Source organism: Monodelphis domestica, chromosome 4, assembly GCF_027887165.1.
Source record: "Monodelphis domestica isolate mMonDom1 chromosome 4, mMonDom1.pri, whole genome shotgun sequence".
NCBI classification, from domain to species: Eukaryota; Metazoa; Chordata; class Mammalia; order Didelphimorphia; family Didelphidae; genus Monodelphis; species Monodelphis domestica.
The window spans coordinates 319,671,391-319,690,326 of record NC_077230.1 but is presented as its reverse complement, the minus strand read 5'-3'; the positions used below and the strand labels follow the sequence as shown (position 1 = coordinate 319,690,326).

The 18,936-nt window shown below is 35.2% G+C and overlaps 1 protein-coding gene across 3 annotated transcripts in view; it reads right to left on the bottom strand.

Annotated features, from left to right (window-relative positions):
* Window positions 1-645: 645 nt before the first annotated feature.
* RCBTB1 (RCC1 and BTB domain containing protein 1) overlaps window positions 646-18,936 on the bottom strand; it is a 48,657-nt gene continuing 30,366 nt past the window's right edge. For all 3 annotated transcript variants that reach the window (XM_007495408.3, XM_001378592.5, XM_056794837.1), the window contains 5 exons: window positions 17,210-17,400; window positions 16,040-16,166; window positions 10,773-10,924; window positions 10,091-10,221; window positions 646-3,283 (listed from right to left, as the gene is read on the bottom strand). In XM_007495408.3, the coding sequence (XP_007495470.1) occupies window positions 3,143-3,283; window positions 10,091-10,221; window positions 10,773-10,924; window positions 16,040-16,166; window positions 17,210-17,400 (742 nt within the window). In that variant the 3' untranslated portion in view covers window positions 646-3,142. The remainder of the gene's footprint in view (window positions 3,284-10,090; window positions 10,222-10,772; window positions 10,925-16,039; window positions 16,167-17,209; window positions 17,401-18,936) is intronic.

The following is an 18,936-nucleotide window of genomic DNA, read 5'->3' as shown; positions in this document are numbered from 1 at the left end:
GGCAACAAAGAAACCACAGGGGATGGGTCAACAGAGTTAAGTGCTGTGGAAAGGTCAAGAATATGCCCTTGAGAAAAGCTTCTGGATTTCAAACTGTGGAGAGAGCAATTTCACTAGATAAACAGGGATGGAAGAAACTGTTAAGTAAAGTGAGGGATATAAGAATGTAAACAACAGACGTGGATAGCTTTTTTTGAAAGCCTAGATATGAAAGATGCACAAAACAGGGTAAGAGATGGAGAAGAGACAGGTGAAAGGGAAGGTCTCGTGCTCTTTTTTCCAACCAATACAATTTAATCAGTTAGCTCTGAACGGGGAATTCTTTCATTTCTCTGAGCCTTTGCTCATGCCATCCCCTTATACACTTGGTTTGGTAGGAAAGCACCTATGATTTTTCCTAGCAATGCGCAAATGCACAACCTTATAACCCTTTAGGAAACTGTCTTATCTTAAGTTTAACCTCTCCTAGCTTTGGTTCTTTCAGTACCTCCCAGAACACTGGGTCTGAAGCTGCTCTGTGCATAGACAATACTCAATAACCGTGTGTTTCAGGAGCTGAAGCAGCCTGAGTGAGTCTAGGAGTTCCAGTGGAGCCAGTTTGTACTCTCACCTGTGGATCACAACATTAAAAACTCTGCACGCCGGTTTTAACAGATTGCTTTATTAATGTGGCATTCTAAACATTACATAAATACAATACCACCTACATGCTACTTACTGTATCAAATATCACTTCACTAAGAAGTTCAAGAGTACACTTAGGGCTGCTTTAAGAAATGTGAACACTTAGGTTTCTATTTTCATGTCAGTTAAAAAAAAATCAATTCCTTTATTTAAAGGGTTATTTCCTACTGGGATCAATAACAAAGTTCAGTAGGAGGAACACCATGACTGTGTAAGATTTAAGAGAGGAAAAAGATATCTGGAGGACTCTCCAAGGATTCACCAGCTCTAACTTTTCCACTCTCCCCCACCCCTCCATCAGTTGATTTAATGAGGTACTCAAAGAATCTGACTTTTTATTTCATTTTCATCTATTTATATGTATGAAATCAGAATAACAAAAATAGAAATTCTCATTATTTTGATTTAGTACAATGACAATTTTCATTATTCTGATTCAGTACAAAAACATTTGTTCTTATTTGAAGATGATAAACAATTTTATTTCAAGAACTACTGTCTGTACCAAGTAGATACTCAAATTTTTTCCCCCAGATTATAAATCCACTGAGTAGTGGCATCTATTACATATTCTGCCTACCATAGTATTGGCAATCACGAAACTAGTGTGTACTTCCCAATCTAGTAAGAACCCATTACAGCCAATTGATTTTTATCTAGAAATCAATGGGCTCATCACTTCAACAAAAGCCCAAATGTATGGTCAAGAAAGGGAGGTCTGAGTTTCTATGCATACGTTTCTTTAACATGCCAGTGAATACTAATTTTTTGGCCTCACTTTTAAAATTAACCAACAATTGCTAGAAATAGCAGCTACAGCCTCATGGTGAATCTACTGTTTAAATGATGAATAATTTCTGTCTACCTCAAAAATTCTGGGGCTTTACTAAGGAGTTTGCTTCAACCCTTTCTCCTCCTCCCCCTCTTCTAAAGTCCTCCAACTTAACAACAGAGCAAAGAAGCTCAGTACAACTTTTGAAACAAATTCCTGTAGAAGAATAAAAGTTAAAAAAAAAGTTCCCTTTTTAAAGGCAATGAACAATGGTTATATATGTATATATCCATTTAGCAGCTTCCTTATCTGTCCTAACACTATCTAAATGTCAAAATTTTTATAATTAGAACAGAAATCACAAAGCACCTACTTAATAAAATGCTACATAAAAAAAATTAATCCTTCACATAGGGCAATAATGAGGGGGGAATCCACAGAATGTGTTTAAGTTCAGAATCTGGCAAATGGCAAGAGTATTTGGACCAGATAAAATAGATCTAGGAAAAATTACATTAAGCCTTCCAAGACAACTGGTTCTCAAGAACCGCTTTTTCTCATCTGATAAAATTCAGAATGCTCATGTTCCTAGGAATACTAATGTTCCTTTAACTCGGACCCCTTGCCAGAGGCCACACACCTAACTACAATGTTTTTTGAATTGATGAGGAAAATTAATCATTATACCTGATAGCTGGGAAAGCAAGAGGATTTCTGAAAGTAGGTAGGACATCATAATTTTCCTTTACAAGTCTACACATTTATATTAGAAATGAAAAACAATTAAGTGTAAATATGCACCACTTCAATAAGACAAAAATGTCATCCAAAAATGGAAGGAAGGAGAAGGCAGTAGCCCTCATTTATATAGGATTTAATAAAGTGGCTAATTAACACCTCCTGCCTTCAAAAAAGTCTTATCCATCATCATTTTAAAAGTTACCATGCTCTGTATATGTTTAAGTCTTAAGAGCTTGTAAAATCCTTGTCATATACCTTTATAAACTTACATTTTATATGTCTTGTAGAGTACTGACTGCATAGTTTCCTTTAAGCACTTGTAAAAACAAAACTTTTTAATATACTAAACAGGGAAAACAAATGTATGACAGAATGGACACAAAAGCTTGAGCAATTCAAATTGTTCCTTCATAGTAATCCCACCGGACTCACAACTCACCTCAATCAAAGATATGTTACCTGTTAGCCCACAGGAGATAAGTAAATCCAGAGGTCCCATATTAATTAAAAAGTCTAACAATGCTGGCACCAAAGAGTAAATGATCTGTAAACCAAACAAGTAGCTTCCTAGTTCTAGACTTCCAACTCTTCAGGCAATGGTTCTCTTTTGGAACTGAAGCAACAGCTAACTTTCATCCCTTCCCAATGTTCCAATCAAAATATGAGAAAAAGTCACCCTTTAAAAACGTGCAAGTCTGGCAACAGCAGTTGGTCAGAAGGGTAAGGAGAAAACAGTACACTCTTCATGGGTTTCTATGCAGAGAATTCTCTCTGGAGTAAAATACAGTTTGTGTTTTGTTTGTATTTTTTACCTGTAGAATTACACCAGCCTGTAGGGCACACTGGGCATATCAGCAATAATGCCCTAGAGAATACACACATACACACAAACACACCACACACCACACACACACACACACACTCCCAAACTCACAGCCATATGCTTCAGTTCTTAAAGGCTCCACATTTACTGGCCTTAGCAATGAATTCCTTTAGTAGACGGCCATCCATTTGCCAAAATGCTGCAGTCTGTGTAACTTCTGTCAAATGATTGACGCAAAACTTAAAGCAGAATTCTTCTAAATCCTAGACACACACAAAAATAAAAACAAAAGGCCTTTTTATTAGCTTTAGTTCAACTATTTCTCTTCCCTTACTTACCCAAAAGAAGGCCAGAAACTAACATTAAAATTATTAGGCATACACGGGTCCAAGTGCAGATGGCAGAAGAAGGGAGAGCAGATACAACACCCTATTTTATTCAAAGAGGTGGTTTGTTTAATCCAATTTGTTGAGGAAAACATGTCAAGAGACCCACTGGACAAACACTTTCTTCTCAGTTATCAAAAGGCCAATTGAATTAGAAAAAGGCACTCAAGTTTTCCCTCAATAAAGACAACAGAGGAGAGAAATGAAGAAGGGAGATTTTGGTTTTTACTAAGAAAGGAATGCAAAAAATGCAAAAATGCCAAAGAGACACATGTATTTGGAATTGGTTAAAAATCTATAATGCACCTACCTAAATCTCGCTTTTAGGCATCCATAAATGAAAAAGCTTTAGTATTCTTAAGCTTCAAAAAGTTAAGTATCCAGGACTGTCAATTTTCAAAAAAGTAAACCCCACAGTGATTTTATTCAATCAGTAAAAACAGTACACTTTAAAGCACACTCAAAAGATGATTGTAGCGGCTGTCAAATAAGTCAATCTTTATCATAGGCCATTTCAGAGGAATTATCTTAAAGGAGATTACACTTTATAAGAGGCAGTGGACCTAGAATCCTGCTTCTGACACCCACTGCTTGTATGACCTTGGGCAATGTAAAGTTTTGAAATTCACATCAATGCACTAAACTTTTTCAGTTTCCACATCTGTAAAATTTAGAAGGTTGTACTAGATGGTATCTGAACTCCCTTCCAGCTCTATATTTATGATCCTATGACCTAGAATGATGAAATCTTTCAACTTAAAAACCAAACCAAACCCTTGTTTATGTAAATGACAGAAATTGGACATGCAAACAAAAACTAAAAGCACATAACACACACAAGCCCATATCACAAACCATAGCATAGCACTACCATATTTTGCCCAGCTACTATTCAAAAGTTGTGACCTAGAGGCCACTAAGTTTCCTTTAAGAGGATAATATTTGGAATATTTATAGACCTCTATAGCCCTTCTCTGACTTTTCCTAATTCTACACTGGTGAAAGGAGAGAATACAGAGAAATGGGTCCTGAGCTGAAGAAATGATTAGTGAAAATCCCTCCTTCTCCCTGACTGAGAGCCTGCAAGCAAATTACCTCAAAGGGTCACTCTGACCTAGCTGTTAGGTAAAACAATATATTTACCACAGAAACCTACCCAGTAAATATAGCTTCCAAAATTTAAACACTGTCAGCTATTTTTGCTCCCCACAATCTTATTTGTATTAGCTCACTGATGCCTGAAGCCAGGTTTTTTTAAACCAAAAGCACTTTGGATTAGAACTGCTCAAGTATTAATAGTAGGACCTCTGGATCCAAAAATCTGAAGTATAAATTTATACTGCAATTATTAATGTGTAGTTAAATACAGACAAAGCTAAAGAGCTGGCATTATAAACTGGATTAAGCCCTAACTATGGAAATAAAGTCCATTCTCCATATATATATAAACAATTCTGCATTGACTAATACAAGAATACAAATAATAGTTCTAGATAAAGTAAACATTGTGTTAATAGGAATTTCTTAATCTCTCACTGTTTGCTTTTTGCCTATTACTGACTGCTAATTTACAATATCTATAGATTAATTCAAATCTTTGTGGCTTGCTAACCTGTTGTAGTTAATAAATATTTATAGCCAAACTATTATGGGTGATAAATATTATTGGTGGTCAATGAAACTGCAAGGAGCTCTTTGGTAAACCAGTGTCCTTATTTGGAGGAGAGGTAGGGATAAGAAATAGGAAATTATATCTATTTATCTTTATACTAAATCTTAAAACCCCTAAATCCTATACTAAAAATCTATAAAGAACCCTACTTCTAAATGCCTTTCTTGGCAGTTTCTTCTTGCCCACAAGGCAGACCTAAATCTGGCCTACTCTAACTTATATTAAATTTCACTCTCTATCTTTAACTAATTGATGAACATTAAATTGATAATGAACTCCTTAAAGTAATATATGAAATCAAACTGTCAGATATAACTGTCATATTCTTTTCACATAGAAACTGATGCAGCTCTCCTCTCTCCGAAGTTAGAGGAGACAAGCCCCTCTGACAGCTCCTTCTCCCTCCAGAAACTGAGGAGAAAAGCTCTCAGTAAATCAGACTCTCAACTTCGTATGTGTATCTCAAACTCTCAAAAGTAACTGTCTCAAAAGTCACTTATAGATCTTCTTTGACTGAAAGAATAACCCAGCAACCCTGCTCCCAAGGAAGTCAGAGAAATTGAAGTTCCTTAACTGAATTTTTTCCTCTTTTATGGTTGGTCTCTTAAAGTGATGGAGCTTGAGAGCTATCTTAAAGAGACCAAATGAAATTTTACAACACTCTCAACCTGGTAGATACTGTCTCCTAAAGAAACAGTGGGAGATTAAGAAATTCCTATTAACAATAGAGAGGCATAGAAGCAGAGTAGAGAATCAGGAAAACATCCTTGGGTGAGAAAGATCAGAATTTGAATCTAGTATCTGCCACATACTGACTGTGTGACCCTGAGTAAGTCATTTGACTTCTTATGAAGGCAACAATCTAAAATTCTCAGCTATAAGTTACCTGCTGATCTACATTGATGCGTTTCCTCAAAGGCAGTTCCCTATATCACTGAAATCACAGGAGCTCATGAGAGAAATGCAGATTGGATGAATATATGTGGTTGCCTGGTAGAGATTTTGGAGACATCTGCACAGAGATGACAGTTGAATCCAGGGAGCCAGTGAGAGGCACTCAACAGAGATTCCCAAAGATGTAAGACATGTTGTTTAGAATCCCATTCCAAGGAGAGACTGCTGCCCTCCCCCACATGAATAGAAACAGACTGACATAAATAGAAAGCAAGCTTCTCCAGACAGACATATAACCCACAGATTAAGTTCCAAATGAGGTAATTCTCCTTAACCAGTCATAAATACTAAGGCTATTTTCCAAGCTTTGTCATTTTTAAAAGATTAATTTCTTTTTTTAAATTCCAAGTCTGAATTGTGGAGTTCTCAGTGGTTAAAAAGAGAGCAAACTGAATTTCTAGTTCAGTAAAAGCTTCATCAACTCAGATTGCACTGATTGAGAATTCATGACAGGGTGGATAAAAGATTCCCATTTAAATGAAAGAGGAAAAAAAAAAGACTGCCACACAAAATGAACAGAGCAAACTCTCTAAGGGAAATAGTTCTTCAGCATAGAATGGAACTATATATTCATAAGAACCTTTGGCAACCTATTTTTAAAGCCTCATTCCTGTCTGCATTTTAAAGTATTAAATTCATCATACTATTTTTGTCTTTTCTGCTACTTTCTCCTCCACACCCTCTAATCATTCATCTGAACTGGTGGAGTTTTCTGTATTTTGGAATTTAAGAAAAAACGTTTCTAGGGTATGTACTGTGGAATCATAAAAATCTGAATTTTAATTCCCCACAGATTTTGAGATTCATTATTAGGAAGCAACTTACACTATTGTTAAAGAGAAAGAATCACCAACACCTTTAAGTAAGAAAGTAGACAATGTTGGTACATTTAAGAGCAACACATCCTTGTGGCATAGGTAGAACAAAGGATAAACATCTAGGAACCATCTACTTGGAATCTCATTTGCCACTGACATATGAATGAGGTAAACATCCTTTTTTTTGATGGTATAATTTTCTTTCTTGGAAGGATGGAGAGATAGTGTTGGGGTGATGGCAGAGAAGAAGATGACTCCTTATTTATAAGCTTCATCTCTTCATCTAAATCTACAAGTGACCATCAGATTTCCCTTCTGCCTTAAAAAGACAATGGGTGGTGCTCACTTAAACAAGAAAGCCTGCTTTTGATAAACCACCACAACACATAAGACCTCCTGAGCTCTTAAAACAAAACAAAACAAAAATCTCTTACCTTACACCTTCGAATCAATACTGTGTACTGGTTCCAAGGCAGAAGAGTGGTAAGGGCTAGGCAATGGGAGTTAAGTGACTTGCCTAGGGTCACACAGCTAGGAAGTGTCTGAGGCCAAATTTAAAACTAGGACCTCCTATCTATAGGCCTGGTCTTAATCCACTTAATCCACTAAACCAGTAATGGTTGACTCCTATTAAATAGCCAGCAGCTTGACTTCAGTAAAGTTCTTACCTTAAACCTAAATCCTTTCCCCCTTATATTTAATTTTTGAAATTACTAACATAAAACTTGGAAAGGGCCTGGAAAAACCACATTCATGTTACAACTCCATAATATTCCATCTGTAGATATGAACACTAGAAGTATATCCTTGGTCTACTAACAATTGATTGGTAACTGAGCCAAGAATCACTGAGTGCTATGCTTTAAAAAAAAAAACAAAAACATAAAATAAAAGGTGAAAAATTGCAACTCTTAATTCCTTCCAAAACAAAAGATGTCATAATAAAAATTAAAAAATATTTTGGGTCAGTATGACCTCAACTCTTTTTGTGAGGTTAAATTAAGAGAGTCCTTTTTTATCTCACATATGTAGACATAGTAATCAAGATGGTTATGTGAAAACTAGTCATCTGACTCTTTGAAGGGAGTGTGGGGGGAAGCTGGACCATACAGGTCAAGGGCAAAATTTCTAAAAACATAGATCTCAACAGATCTGGGGAAGAAGAACAAAATCTTTGAGCAAACTCTTATATTTTCCTTTCCACTAAAAGCAAAACTTGTGAAGATACCATGGAACAGCAAATAGAACACTGGCTCTGGAATCAGAGAACCTGGATTCAAGTCCTATTCAATTCTTACTACCCATAAGACCTTGGACAAGTCATATCGCCTTCTTTGGTCTCAGTTTCTTCATCTGTAAAATAAGGGGGTTGGACTACCTGGTCTCTGAGGTCATCGCCAGTTCTATATCTAGGAAACTATATTCCTTAAGGAATACCTTTTTATGCAGAAAATAATATAATTATTCTGATGCCCAACATCCCAATGGTGCAAAGAAACTAGAAAAATGAACAGATATTCTATATTCTTATACCTACTATCCAGCTGATTCTTATAGGTTTTTGATACCTGGTTAATATCAAAATCCTTGATCATAAAAAAAGCAAAAAAAAAAATTTAAGAATGCTTGTAAATTTTATAATGATGAGTAAAGACTGTCTAAGGGGTATGTTTTGCTTACAATTTTTGCTGGATTTGATGGTGGTTGAGAACCTAAAGCAGAAGAACTTTAATATACCACACTGATTTTATTTGCACACATTTACTTGAAAATTATTTCAATAACTGTTTAAAAGAGGGACAAGCAGCAAAAATTATATGGAAATGAAAACAAAAATACACTAATTATCAGATTTTCTTCCTGCTTTGTCAACTTTTGATATCCCCTCCCCATCTCAAAGAAAAGTGGAGTGGGGGAGATCTGCTGCACCACAGCTAAGTTTCTGTGAAGACTTTTAATATTAAGTCAGCAAAGGGCTTCCTATCATCTAATAAACAAAAATAATCAGGTTACATTTTTAGTACAATGGTTCAAATTCTGAATGGTGGTATGGAGACTTACATAAAAGAAATCCTACTTAAGTCATTCTAATAAATTTTTTAATTATTATTTTCATTAATGGAAAATTACTGGATCTGGTAGTGGCTCCATCCATTTAAAGACTTGAAAGTTAGCCACACTGAATCATCCAAATGCTTATAAAACAATTCAAAAAGAATCAAACCTAACTATGATAGTGTTTTGAAAGCAAAGGGGACTATGTTGACAAAGATGTCAAATGGAAAATTTCTCTTCTGCTACATGTTTCTGGCCATTGTTACAGTGTTCGGTATCTTTAGTTACCCGAGAAAGGTTTTTCATGGAAGTCAGCATTTTACTCATGTCAGAACTCAACTGCTTATCTAAATATAATGAAGAAAGGATTAATAGTTTAATTCAGTGTGCCTTCCTTAAGGTTTAACTAGTTGTATGACTTTGGCCAAGCCATTTTTCTCTGGGCTTCGGGCTGTCTCATCTATAAAATGAGGGCACTGATTCCTGTGAGTTGCTTGGTCCTTTCTAGTTTTACTATCCTTTTACTGAAAACATAAGGAAAAGCAGCTGAACAAGAATGATTTTTAAAAACATTTTTAGTTTTACAAATGAAAAAGAATCTATTTCACCTGGCAATTAACTCTTTTCAGTTTTTTCTCATTATACAACCAATGTAATACAGAAACCTGTCTGCTACAAAGCCTAAAAAGGGAACTTGTAGCCAAAAAAAAAAAAGTTAGTCATAATTAGACAGTGACAGTATTTCTAGAGAGAAAACAGATTCCCATGGAGAACTCCATACTCAGAAGGCAGGACTGATTTAGTAATATATGCATATTACACCATAAGCAAAACTAGGATCTCAAAAACATTGTTCTTTAATTTTATCAGGCTTGATATTTTGTACCTCTATCTACTGTATTGCTACAGTGATCTTTATAAGGTGATTGTTATTCTCTTTTTAGTTAAAAGTAGATAGAAAACATTCTAAATAAATCCTTAAGAGCAAATGAAAATTACTCATCTAATAATGAAGCCAGACTAAATTTATTATCTAGTCAGCAGTTGACAAATTTAGTTTTTCTGATCTTGTGGGCTACAACAAGGCTGTTCTTAACACAATGATGATTTTCAGCCCCATACACAGCAGAAGGAGAAAACACATCAGCTGCTAGACTAGGAACTCAGGGTTCCCTGTGAGGTTACCTCTGCATCGTATCTGACTGCAGCAGAGAGCAATGAAAAGGCATTCTCCACCGTAATCCCTCGCTTGATGATGTGCTGACAAAGTTTTTTCAATCTATTTTCACAGTAAGATGTAGCCAAATCCAAAAGACCTAAAATGAAACATAGGGGAGAGTGGAAAGGATTAATCAAGTCAGTACAATCTATGCTTCTAGTTTATTTTTTAACTGAATGGAACCAAGTCAAAAGAAATTTCAAAAGGCAGTTTTTTTCCTTATTTTATTAAAAATATAACATTTCAAAAAAAAAATATAACATTTCCTCCAATCCCTTCCCACTTCTCTGTCTCAAAAACTGTAGTTTCTCCAAAACTAAGAAACATTTCCCTTTTCCTTTGTTTACAAGATTCAGGTATTGCTCCATCCACCTCCACCATAACTGTCCTAAATCTGAATTGGCTATTGGACTACAGAATTTATAAGCCTACATCTATATTTATATATATATAGCTCAGCATTTAATGGTACCAATAGCATCAACATTTCCAAAATTAAAAAAAAATTTTTAAAGTTTACTTTGAAATGCAGGTTCATTTGAGAATCAATAAAAATCAATACAAGTTTTGTCTATCTCAAGGCTAAGTATCATATAATACCCACAAGAAAATATTTATTATGTAACTTGGATATAAACAGATGGTTACCTATAGCATCTTCAGGTGGCAAATCAACTGTGTCTGTGTAAAGGTACTGGAGAAAGGCACAATACACTGGGTAAGAAAACTGGTCTATTTCTATCACCTCTTTCATGTCTTCATTCCAATAAGACTGGAACATAGTTCGGAAATGTTCGCACCTAAAGTAAGAAATGCAAAGTTAATGGACCAAAAGGCAGGGGGGAAATAATCAAACATGTGAGATATGAAAAGTATTCTTAAAGCCAGTTCCTTTTAGTCATGAGACTTTACTTAGATTCATATCCCATCCAGACATCTATCATAGCAATCTTGCCATTGGCCTTGCTACCACTCTTTATGGAAAGGGCATGTCAACTGACTTTCTTATGGATCAATTCACCATCCCTATGTTTTGTCCCTTTAAAGCACATTTTATGTGGTGCAATTAATGACAAAAAGCAGAAAAAGTATTTTGGGGTATGGAAAAGGTTTATGTTAACTCTCCACAGATGAAAAATATCACTGCTGTTTTATAAATGAACATTTAATATGTAAGACAATAGAATAAGAACTTTCTTTTAAGTAAAACTATCAATACCTTTGTATGAGAAAAAACATTTTTCAGATTCAAATCTAGATAATTTGACTTATGAATGATGCAAAACGATCTAGGTGAATGGTACATTTTAAACAATGTGTTTTAAAGATGCAGAAGAAAGGAGAAATATAATGTAAAGAAATAGTTTCCAGGTGAACAAAAGACATATTGGACCATGTTGAAAACTTGAGAGCTATAAGACATTAGAATACTTCAACTTATTTACATTTGTCTTTTTGTTAAGGTCTAAAAGTACTGAAAGTAACTGGTTGCATAATTATCACATACATACCATGTGAGTGTATTACATTCTGAATTGTGTAAAGTGCATCAGATGGAGGGGGTCTCAAGAGAGAGGGACATAGTATATTCCTCATCAACAAGGGCTAACCCCATGGCCCTGAGAAAACGTGAGTACAACATTATTGGTGGTAGTCTATCTCTGAGAGTCTAATCTTGAAAATGTGAGCAAATTAGTGTGAACTCAATGAATGAGCAGATATCAACTCACCACTTGAGAGGGCATAATCACATTGTGATACATTTGGAACATCACTTGCCTATCACGCATATGCCAGCAAGGAATTTAATAACATCACAGTCCCATTATAGCTTGAGAGTTGTGTGGTTTGCCCATTAACCTACGTGTCTCTTGGAAAACTATTACACAGATTATCTGTTACCCCTTCCCCTCTAGACCAAAACTCTTTCCCTGGCCAGCACATCCCTAATAAAGTCTAAGCTCCATGAGAGCAGAGATTATTTTTTTTTATAAAATATTTGTATCCCTAGTACTTCTACCATAATGTATAGCACAGAGCATATAAATATTTTTCACTGACTCACTTGTAAACAAATAACATTTGTAAGTACTTTTAGATATATTATAACTAATTCATTATACATGCTAACTATAGAGTATTATTTATTAAGAATTCATTAGGCAAAAGAGTTAAGTACGATAATGTATTGATAAGATATATAAGAGAGTGTGTTATAAGTTGGGTTTTTTAAAAATCTGAATAGAATTTCAGAGATTGTCTATGGGTAAAAGAAAAATTTCCCAAGGTGCTTTGAGAGGCAGTTAATCACAACTGATCTCACTCTGGGGGCTAATCCTGTTCTGAAAGGAAGTTCTAAGAGTTGCTTGGCAGGGTTGGAAAATCTCATTTTTTCACATCTAAAATTCATCTATCAAGCTGAACAACTGAAGGAGATTGTTGGGTACAACACTAGTGCAAGCCCATTAAGGCAACTGTGCAAGTAAGTGGAGAAAGGCTGTGGAGATTCTAAGCTGTATTTTCATCTAGACAGCAAGGAAGAGAAACCTAAGTTATTTCTCTCATTTATAAGTTTATATTTTAGGATAGGATAGTTAGATAAGTATTTTGTGCTTGTAGATAATTTAGGGAGAGAAAATAGCCTCAACTCTGAGGGAGAAGATGATCCTTGTGGATCAAGTTTGGGCAGTTTTAGTAAGATTTATTAGTTTAGGGACCTATATATTATAAGAATTTCCTTTCTACCAGTTTCCTTTTACTATCCCTTCCTTTAGTTGTTTTTTACCCATAATAAAAGTATATTTTTATATACTGGCCTGAGCCAGAATTCTTTGGACTGTTCTGAGAAGCCATCTTTCTCAACAGTCAAATGAACAGCCTGTCCTCTCAGGACATAGGTATTGGTAATGTCATATCAATACCCACAATCTATAAGGGTTAGAAAACTCTTATAACATAAGAGGCAAGCATATGTAATTTATTTTTTTTATATTTTATTTCCCTCATATTGCATATAAAAATAATTTTTAAACATTCATTTTTTTAAGTTCTGAGTTTCAAATTCTCTCCCTTCTTCTGACTCATCCTCCTCCCCGCTCTCCTCAAGATAGTAATCTGATATAGATTTTACATGTGTAATCATGCAAAACATTTTTCTATATTATTTTCTGGAAGAGATCTCAAATAGAAAAAATAGAAAATGAAATACAGAATACTTCAGTCTGCAGTCAGACTTCATCAGTTCTTTCTCAGAGAGCAGATGGCATTTTTCAAAATGAATCTCTGGGACTGTCTTAGATCACTGTGTCACAGAGAATAACTAGGTGGTCCACAGTTGTTCAAGAAATATTGCTTTCCCTGTGTATAATGTTCTTCTGATTCTGCTCACTTAACTTTGCATCAGTTCATGTAAGTCTTTCCATAATTTATTTTTGGGAAATGTGACTTCCACTAAACTTTATAGGGAATTAGGCTTGAGGCATAGGAGGCTCTAACACTTAACTGCTGGTGGGACCGTCCTCATATGACAGATCCCAACTGTTTCTTTTAAAAGGGAAGAAGCATGGTATAGCATAAGAGTACTCAACACGGACTCAAGAAACCCGAGTTGGAATCTTGCCTTTAGATCCTTCCGTAGCTGGGAGTTTGAGCACAAGTGATAACTTTTAAGAGTCTCAGTTTAATCATCTATAATGGATTTTAAAATTATCTGTGATTTCATTGGTATAGAGAACTCCCAATGAGAAAACTTTCAACTAATATAATTGCACCTGTTGTGCACTTTTGTCTTAGAGAGCTGGCCAGAAGACAGAGAAGTTAAGTGGATTGCTAAAGGTCACATAGTCATCAGGTATATGAGGTGGAACTTGAACCCAGGTCATCCTGACAATAAGGTCTACTCTCTATTCATTGTGCCACACTGTCAAGCAGTGATAATATTTACAGCATTATTTACCCCATGGGGTTGTAATGAGGAAAGACCATTGTTAACGCTTACTTAATAGCACTTATTGGCTTGAGTTAAGGTCATTAAATATATCATAACTACTGAAATTAAAATCGGGAATTTCAAATTACATAATTAAAGTTTGTTGAATTGGTGAAGCAGTGTAATTATTTACATTGTAGATACACTTCAAGTTATGTAATAGCTGTAATTTTAAAGGCTGAATTTTAGTCTTTTTCCCAATGGCAGTTTTTCCCAGATGGCCTAGATTCATTTCCGGTCAATTTTAAATTAAAAATCACTACCAACTGAATACTCTGGATTTTGTTGCTCTATCAGCCCCTGACCTACTTTTTAAAAAATAAAATATTTAATTGCACAAACATCTCCATTTAAAGAAAAGCAAAAGGTGATCCTTTTAGTAAAAGACCTCTTTTGAAATCTAAAGTCCTATTTCTAATTTTATTAATAACTTATTGCATTTCTGAATGTATCCCCTCCCTTCCTTACCCAATGAGTCAGCATTTGTGACAGATAAATTTAAAAAAGAAAGTTCCAAGGCAGGCCAACAAAACTAACCAACACATCAAGTGAATCTGACAGAATATGCAATGTTTAACACCCATAATCACCCACTGCTGCAAAATAGGAATATTTAGCATCTCAGCAACTATGATGTATATCAAATGGTTCCACTAGACTATCTCTCTTTTCTACCTTAAATCCTTTTCTTCTGTCTTAAAATCAATACTAAGTATTAATTCCAAGGCAGAAGAGCCATCATAAGGGCTAGGGAATTTGGGTTAAGTGACTCTCCCAAGGTTGCAGAGCTAGGAAGTGACCTGAGGCTAAATGTGATCCCAGGTCCTCCTGATGCCAGGCCTGGATCTATTCACTAACCCACTTAGCTGTCCCTAGGTGTTTAGATAAGGTAGAGACAACACTGAATTTAAGGAGGATGCTCATAGAGCCCCAGTTCCAGTAGGTTCTATACTAAACAGAAAGGTTTACAAGTACAATCTAGCAACAAACTACAGCTCTTATTTGAGCAAAGGGAGAGACTCAACATCAAAAGGTTGATCGCTTGATGAAGAGCTTTCTATTACAAAGCAGAAGGGCTGGCACCTTTGTCAGTAGAGGGAATACTCGGGGACTCATCCACACAGGCTAAATTATTTCAGGATTTTAAGGTTTCCTATGGGGGTTGGAAGTGAAATGTAATTTTGAACTTTTAAAAAATTAAAAAGAATGATTAAACACAAAAGTATTTCATCTGAAAAATCCAATAGCAATAGTTTCCTAAGAAAGTAATTACTGAGGTTTCCTCAGTAGTTTGTCTCAGTTCATTCTCTCCAACTACCACATGCATTGGGTTTTTGGCTCCCTCTTTTAAGGCTTAAATTAATTCAATGGAATGATGGCTTTTCTCTCTTAGTCCCTTACATCCTGAAGAATAGCCCTATTTCTTCCCCAAATATAAAAACAATTCTCATGACTGTAAAAGCAGGGAGAAAATCACCCTGAATGTTTGCACAATATCACTCTAACTTTAAGTTAGTATAAAGCAAAATTTTTGCAATTGGTTGAAATGGATAAAAGTCATACCATCTCCTTCTTGAAAGAGAAATGGGGAGTGTCATTAGGGAAGAGTGCTATATACAATGTCAAATGTGGGCAATATATTGACTATATATGTTTTTTGCTAAGACTATTTTTCTTCATTACAAGGGAAGGATTCAATCCAGAGTTTGGAAAGGAAAAAATGCTTCCAGAAATCATGACATCAAAATAAAAGGCATCAATAAAACTTTCTCAAGTAGGCTAAATTGTACCATGATATATACCGTTTGAAGGTTGGATATCAACACTAAACTCTCAAAAGAAGTCCCAAAATCTAAGATAGCAAAAAAAAAAAGTACAACATAATTTTGCAATAGTTATTCAATTGCTAGAGCTTACGTGACCATACCGGATTTTTAAAACAGCTTTATGGACATGAATGTATTTTCCATCCACTCGAAACTTCAAATCTGCAGTGTCTGGACTATCAAACTCTTTCTTCAATGACTCTGCAACTGTTAGAAAGTCTTCATGCTCTGCAGAGAATAAGTCAACAACATAATGGAGGAATTTCAAAAATATTTTGTAATGACAATAGAACCGAACTCTGCTTGGTTCTCTAGGATAGCGCAAGACAGCTGCTAAGTTCTTTCAAATATTTTAGATAAGTACCTATAATTTATATGGTGCTTACTAATATGAACTTCTTTCAAGTCCAAATTCTGGTCCTGTACTTGAAAGCCATGGACAATAATTTTAGAACAAAATGAGGTTCTGCAATAATCCCTTGTAAATAGAGCTCAGGCCATAGATACAAAAAGCAAGGCTCAAATGTTAACAAGCACAATTCTTCTTTCCTCACTGATCTGATTCTTAGGTAGCTAGATGTAGTTAGGACTTTCAATTCAAGATCTGTCCTCCCTGCCAAAACACAACTGTGAATTATATTTTTTTAAACCCTTATCTTCCGTCTTGGAGTCAATACTGTGTATTGGCTACAAGGCAGAAGAGTGGTAAGGGCTAGGCAATGGGGGTTAAATGACTTGCCCAGGGTCACACAGCCGGGAAGTGTCTGAGGCCAGATTTGAACCCAGGACCTCCCGTCTCCAGGCCTGACTCAATCCACTGAGCCACCCAGCTGCCCCCCACAATTGTGAATTCTTATGAGTGGTATAAAGGCACTGAGACTTGAAATCTCAGTCACCTTTGATAAAGTACTTTCTCTCTTATTCCCCATATCCAGTTAGTTTCCAAGCCTTACTCTCTTTACATCCCCTGAAAACCTGGTTCAGATTTTCATTTCTTCTTGACCAAAATGTAAAATATAAAGGACTTTAAAAATTAGAAACTTAAAGAGTTTTTTCTTAAATAAGTCTGCTATGCAAATTAGAACTTGTTTTACAAATTTGTTTTGCAAGGTATATGACAAAAATAATTAAACACATTTTTCTAAAAAAAAAAAGCAAAAAAAGACATGTGAGGACACAAGAGCTCTATAAGAGAAACCTTTTAAAAGCAGGTAATAATACTATTTTCTCATAATAATGCTACCCCTGAACATTCTTGAGGTTTATCTCACCTACAGACAGAAGGCGCCATGTTACAGCAGGAGTGGCAAAGCAGGCAAACACATCGTCTGTGCAGGAAAAGTGAGTGAGGTGAGGAAGAATCACTGACTGGCCTCGACACTGGCCCCACATATACACATGGCCACCCTGGGTCTTGGCAGCAGAGGTATGTGCAGAATGACAGGCTGCGATCTCTACAACCCTAAAGAATTACCAAGACAAAAATGTATAACACTTTCCACAGAAGCCTGAAATACCATGCGAGGATCTCAAGTTCATGCTTGGAAAACCTGGGTCAAAAAATAGGCCACATGCAGATTACAATTTCAAGAATCAAATGAATCAATACATAGGCTGAGGAAAGAGATATTTCTTTCCTTTTCCTCCAAACTCTAAGTTGGGGCAGTTTAAGTGAATAATAGTGTATTCAATGTTATTTTTGGAAATATTGGCTAGAAGAGGTAGAGGTTCCCCCAATCTGAGATATGAATGATTTAGTCATTATCTTGGGGCCTACAGAATATCAGTAGAGGTATGTATTCATCATAAAACAAATTCTCCATTAGAGAGGCCAACAGTTCATTTAGTAAGTATTTGATAAGTATTGATCAGGATGGTTGTCTGCTTAGTGAACTTCGTTATTAAAAAAGAAACATGTCCACGTGCTCTAAAAACCCATCATCAATATCTAGCAAGGATAAAAGCTGAAATCATTAATTTTAAAATGTTCAATCTAAGCACAGCCATAACACCAAACCTCACAATATCTCAAATATGCAATGCTATATAGCAAGAAGACAAAAATCCATATTAAGCAAAAACTACATATTCATGTAGAGGTATGAAAATCCATTGCTGAAGGCACGTTAAGACATCATTACTATTTGACTGAAAGAAAAGTCTGCACTTAATTTTTAATTACCAGATGGAAACAGCTCCACTTTCCTTCTCTTTTGAAAGGGGTAAAAACACACTTCAAAAAAAGTCTTCACTTTAATAAGATAGTAACAAAAACACTATGTTTGCTTGCTTTATTTATTCTTATATGAATTCGCATAATTTTTCCATGTTCATTTCTATCCTTCATAGTTATCATTACTTAAGATATATCAAAATTTTATTATACTCTTATATTGCAATTTCTTCAGCCATTCCCAATTGTTGACAGCATGGATTGTTTCTAGTTTCTTGCTATCATGAAGAATGCTATCATCAGTAGTTTTGTATGGATGAATTGCCCCCTTTACCCTCTATGAAGTGTGACTTTAGCATATAGTTTGAGTAGTAGGATCACTATGGTCACAGGATATAAAGAGTTTAAGAGTTTTTACTTTATAATGCCCTATTTCTTTTCAAAGAGCAGTGTGCTAACAGTTCTAAAAGTAGTGTTAATAATATGCTAACTACATTGCATACTCTGGCCCTGATCTTTGCCATTTTTAAACCCTTTCCCTCAATTTAATAGGTATAAGATAGTATTGCAAATTTATGTTAAATTTATCTAATTATACTTAAATATAGAATTGTATATATTTTATTTCTCTGACTAGAGAATTTCTAGGTGGCTGAAACTCTTGCCTCTCTTCTTTCAAAACATTTCCTTAGTTTAACTACTATGGAATGGATTTTAGTCTTCTTCAAGTTTGTTTCAATTCCTTCAACTGTCAAATTTTCAATCAGAATCACTGATGGCAAAACTTTTTACCTTAATCTATTTTTTAAAACTCCAGATGTTTAT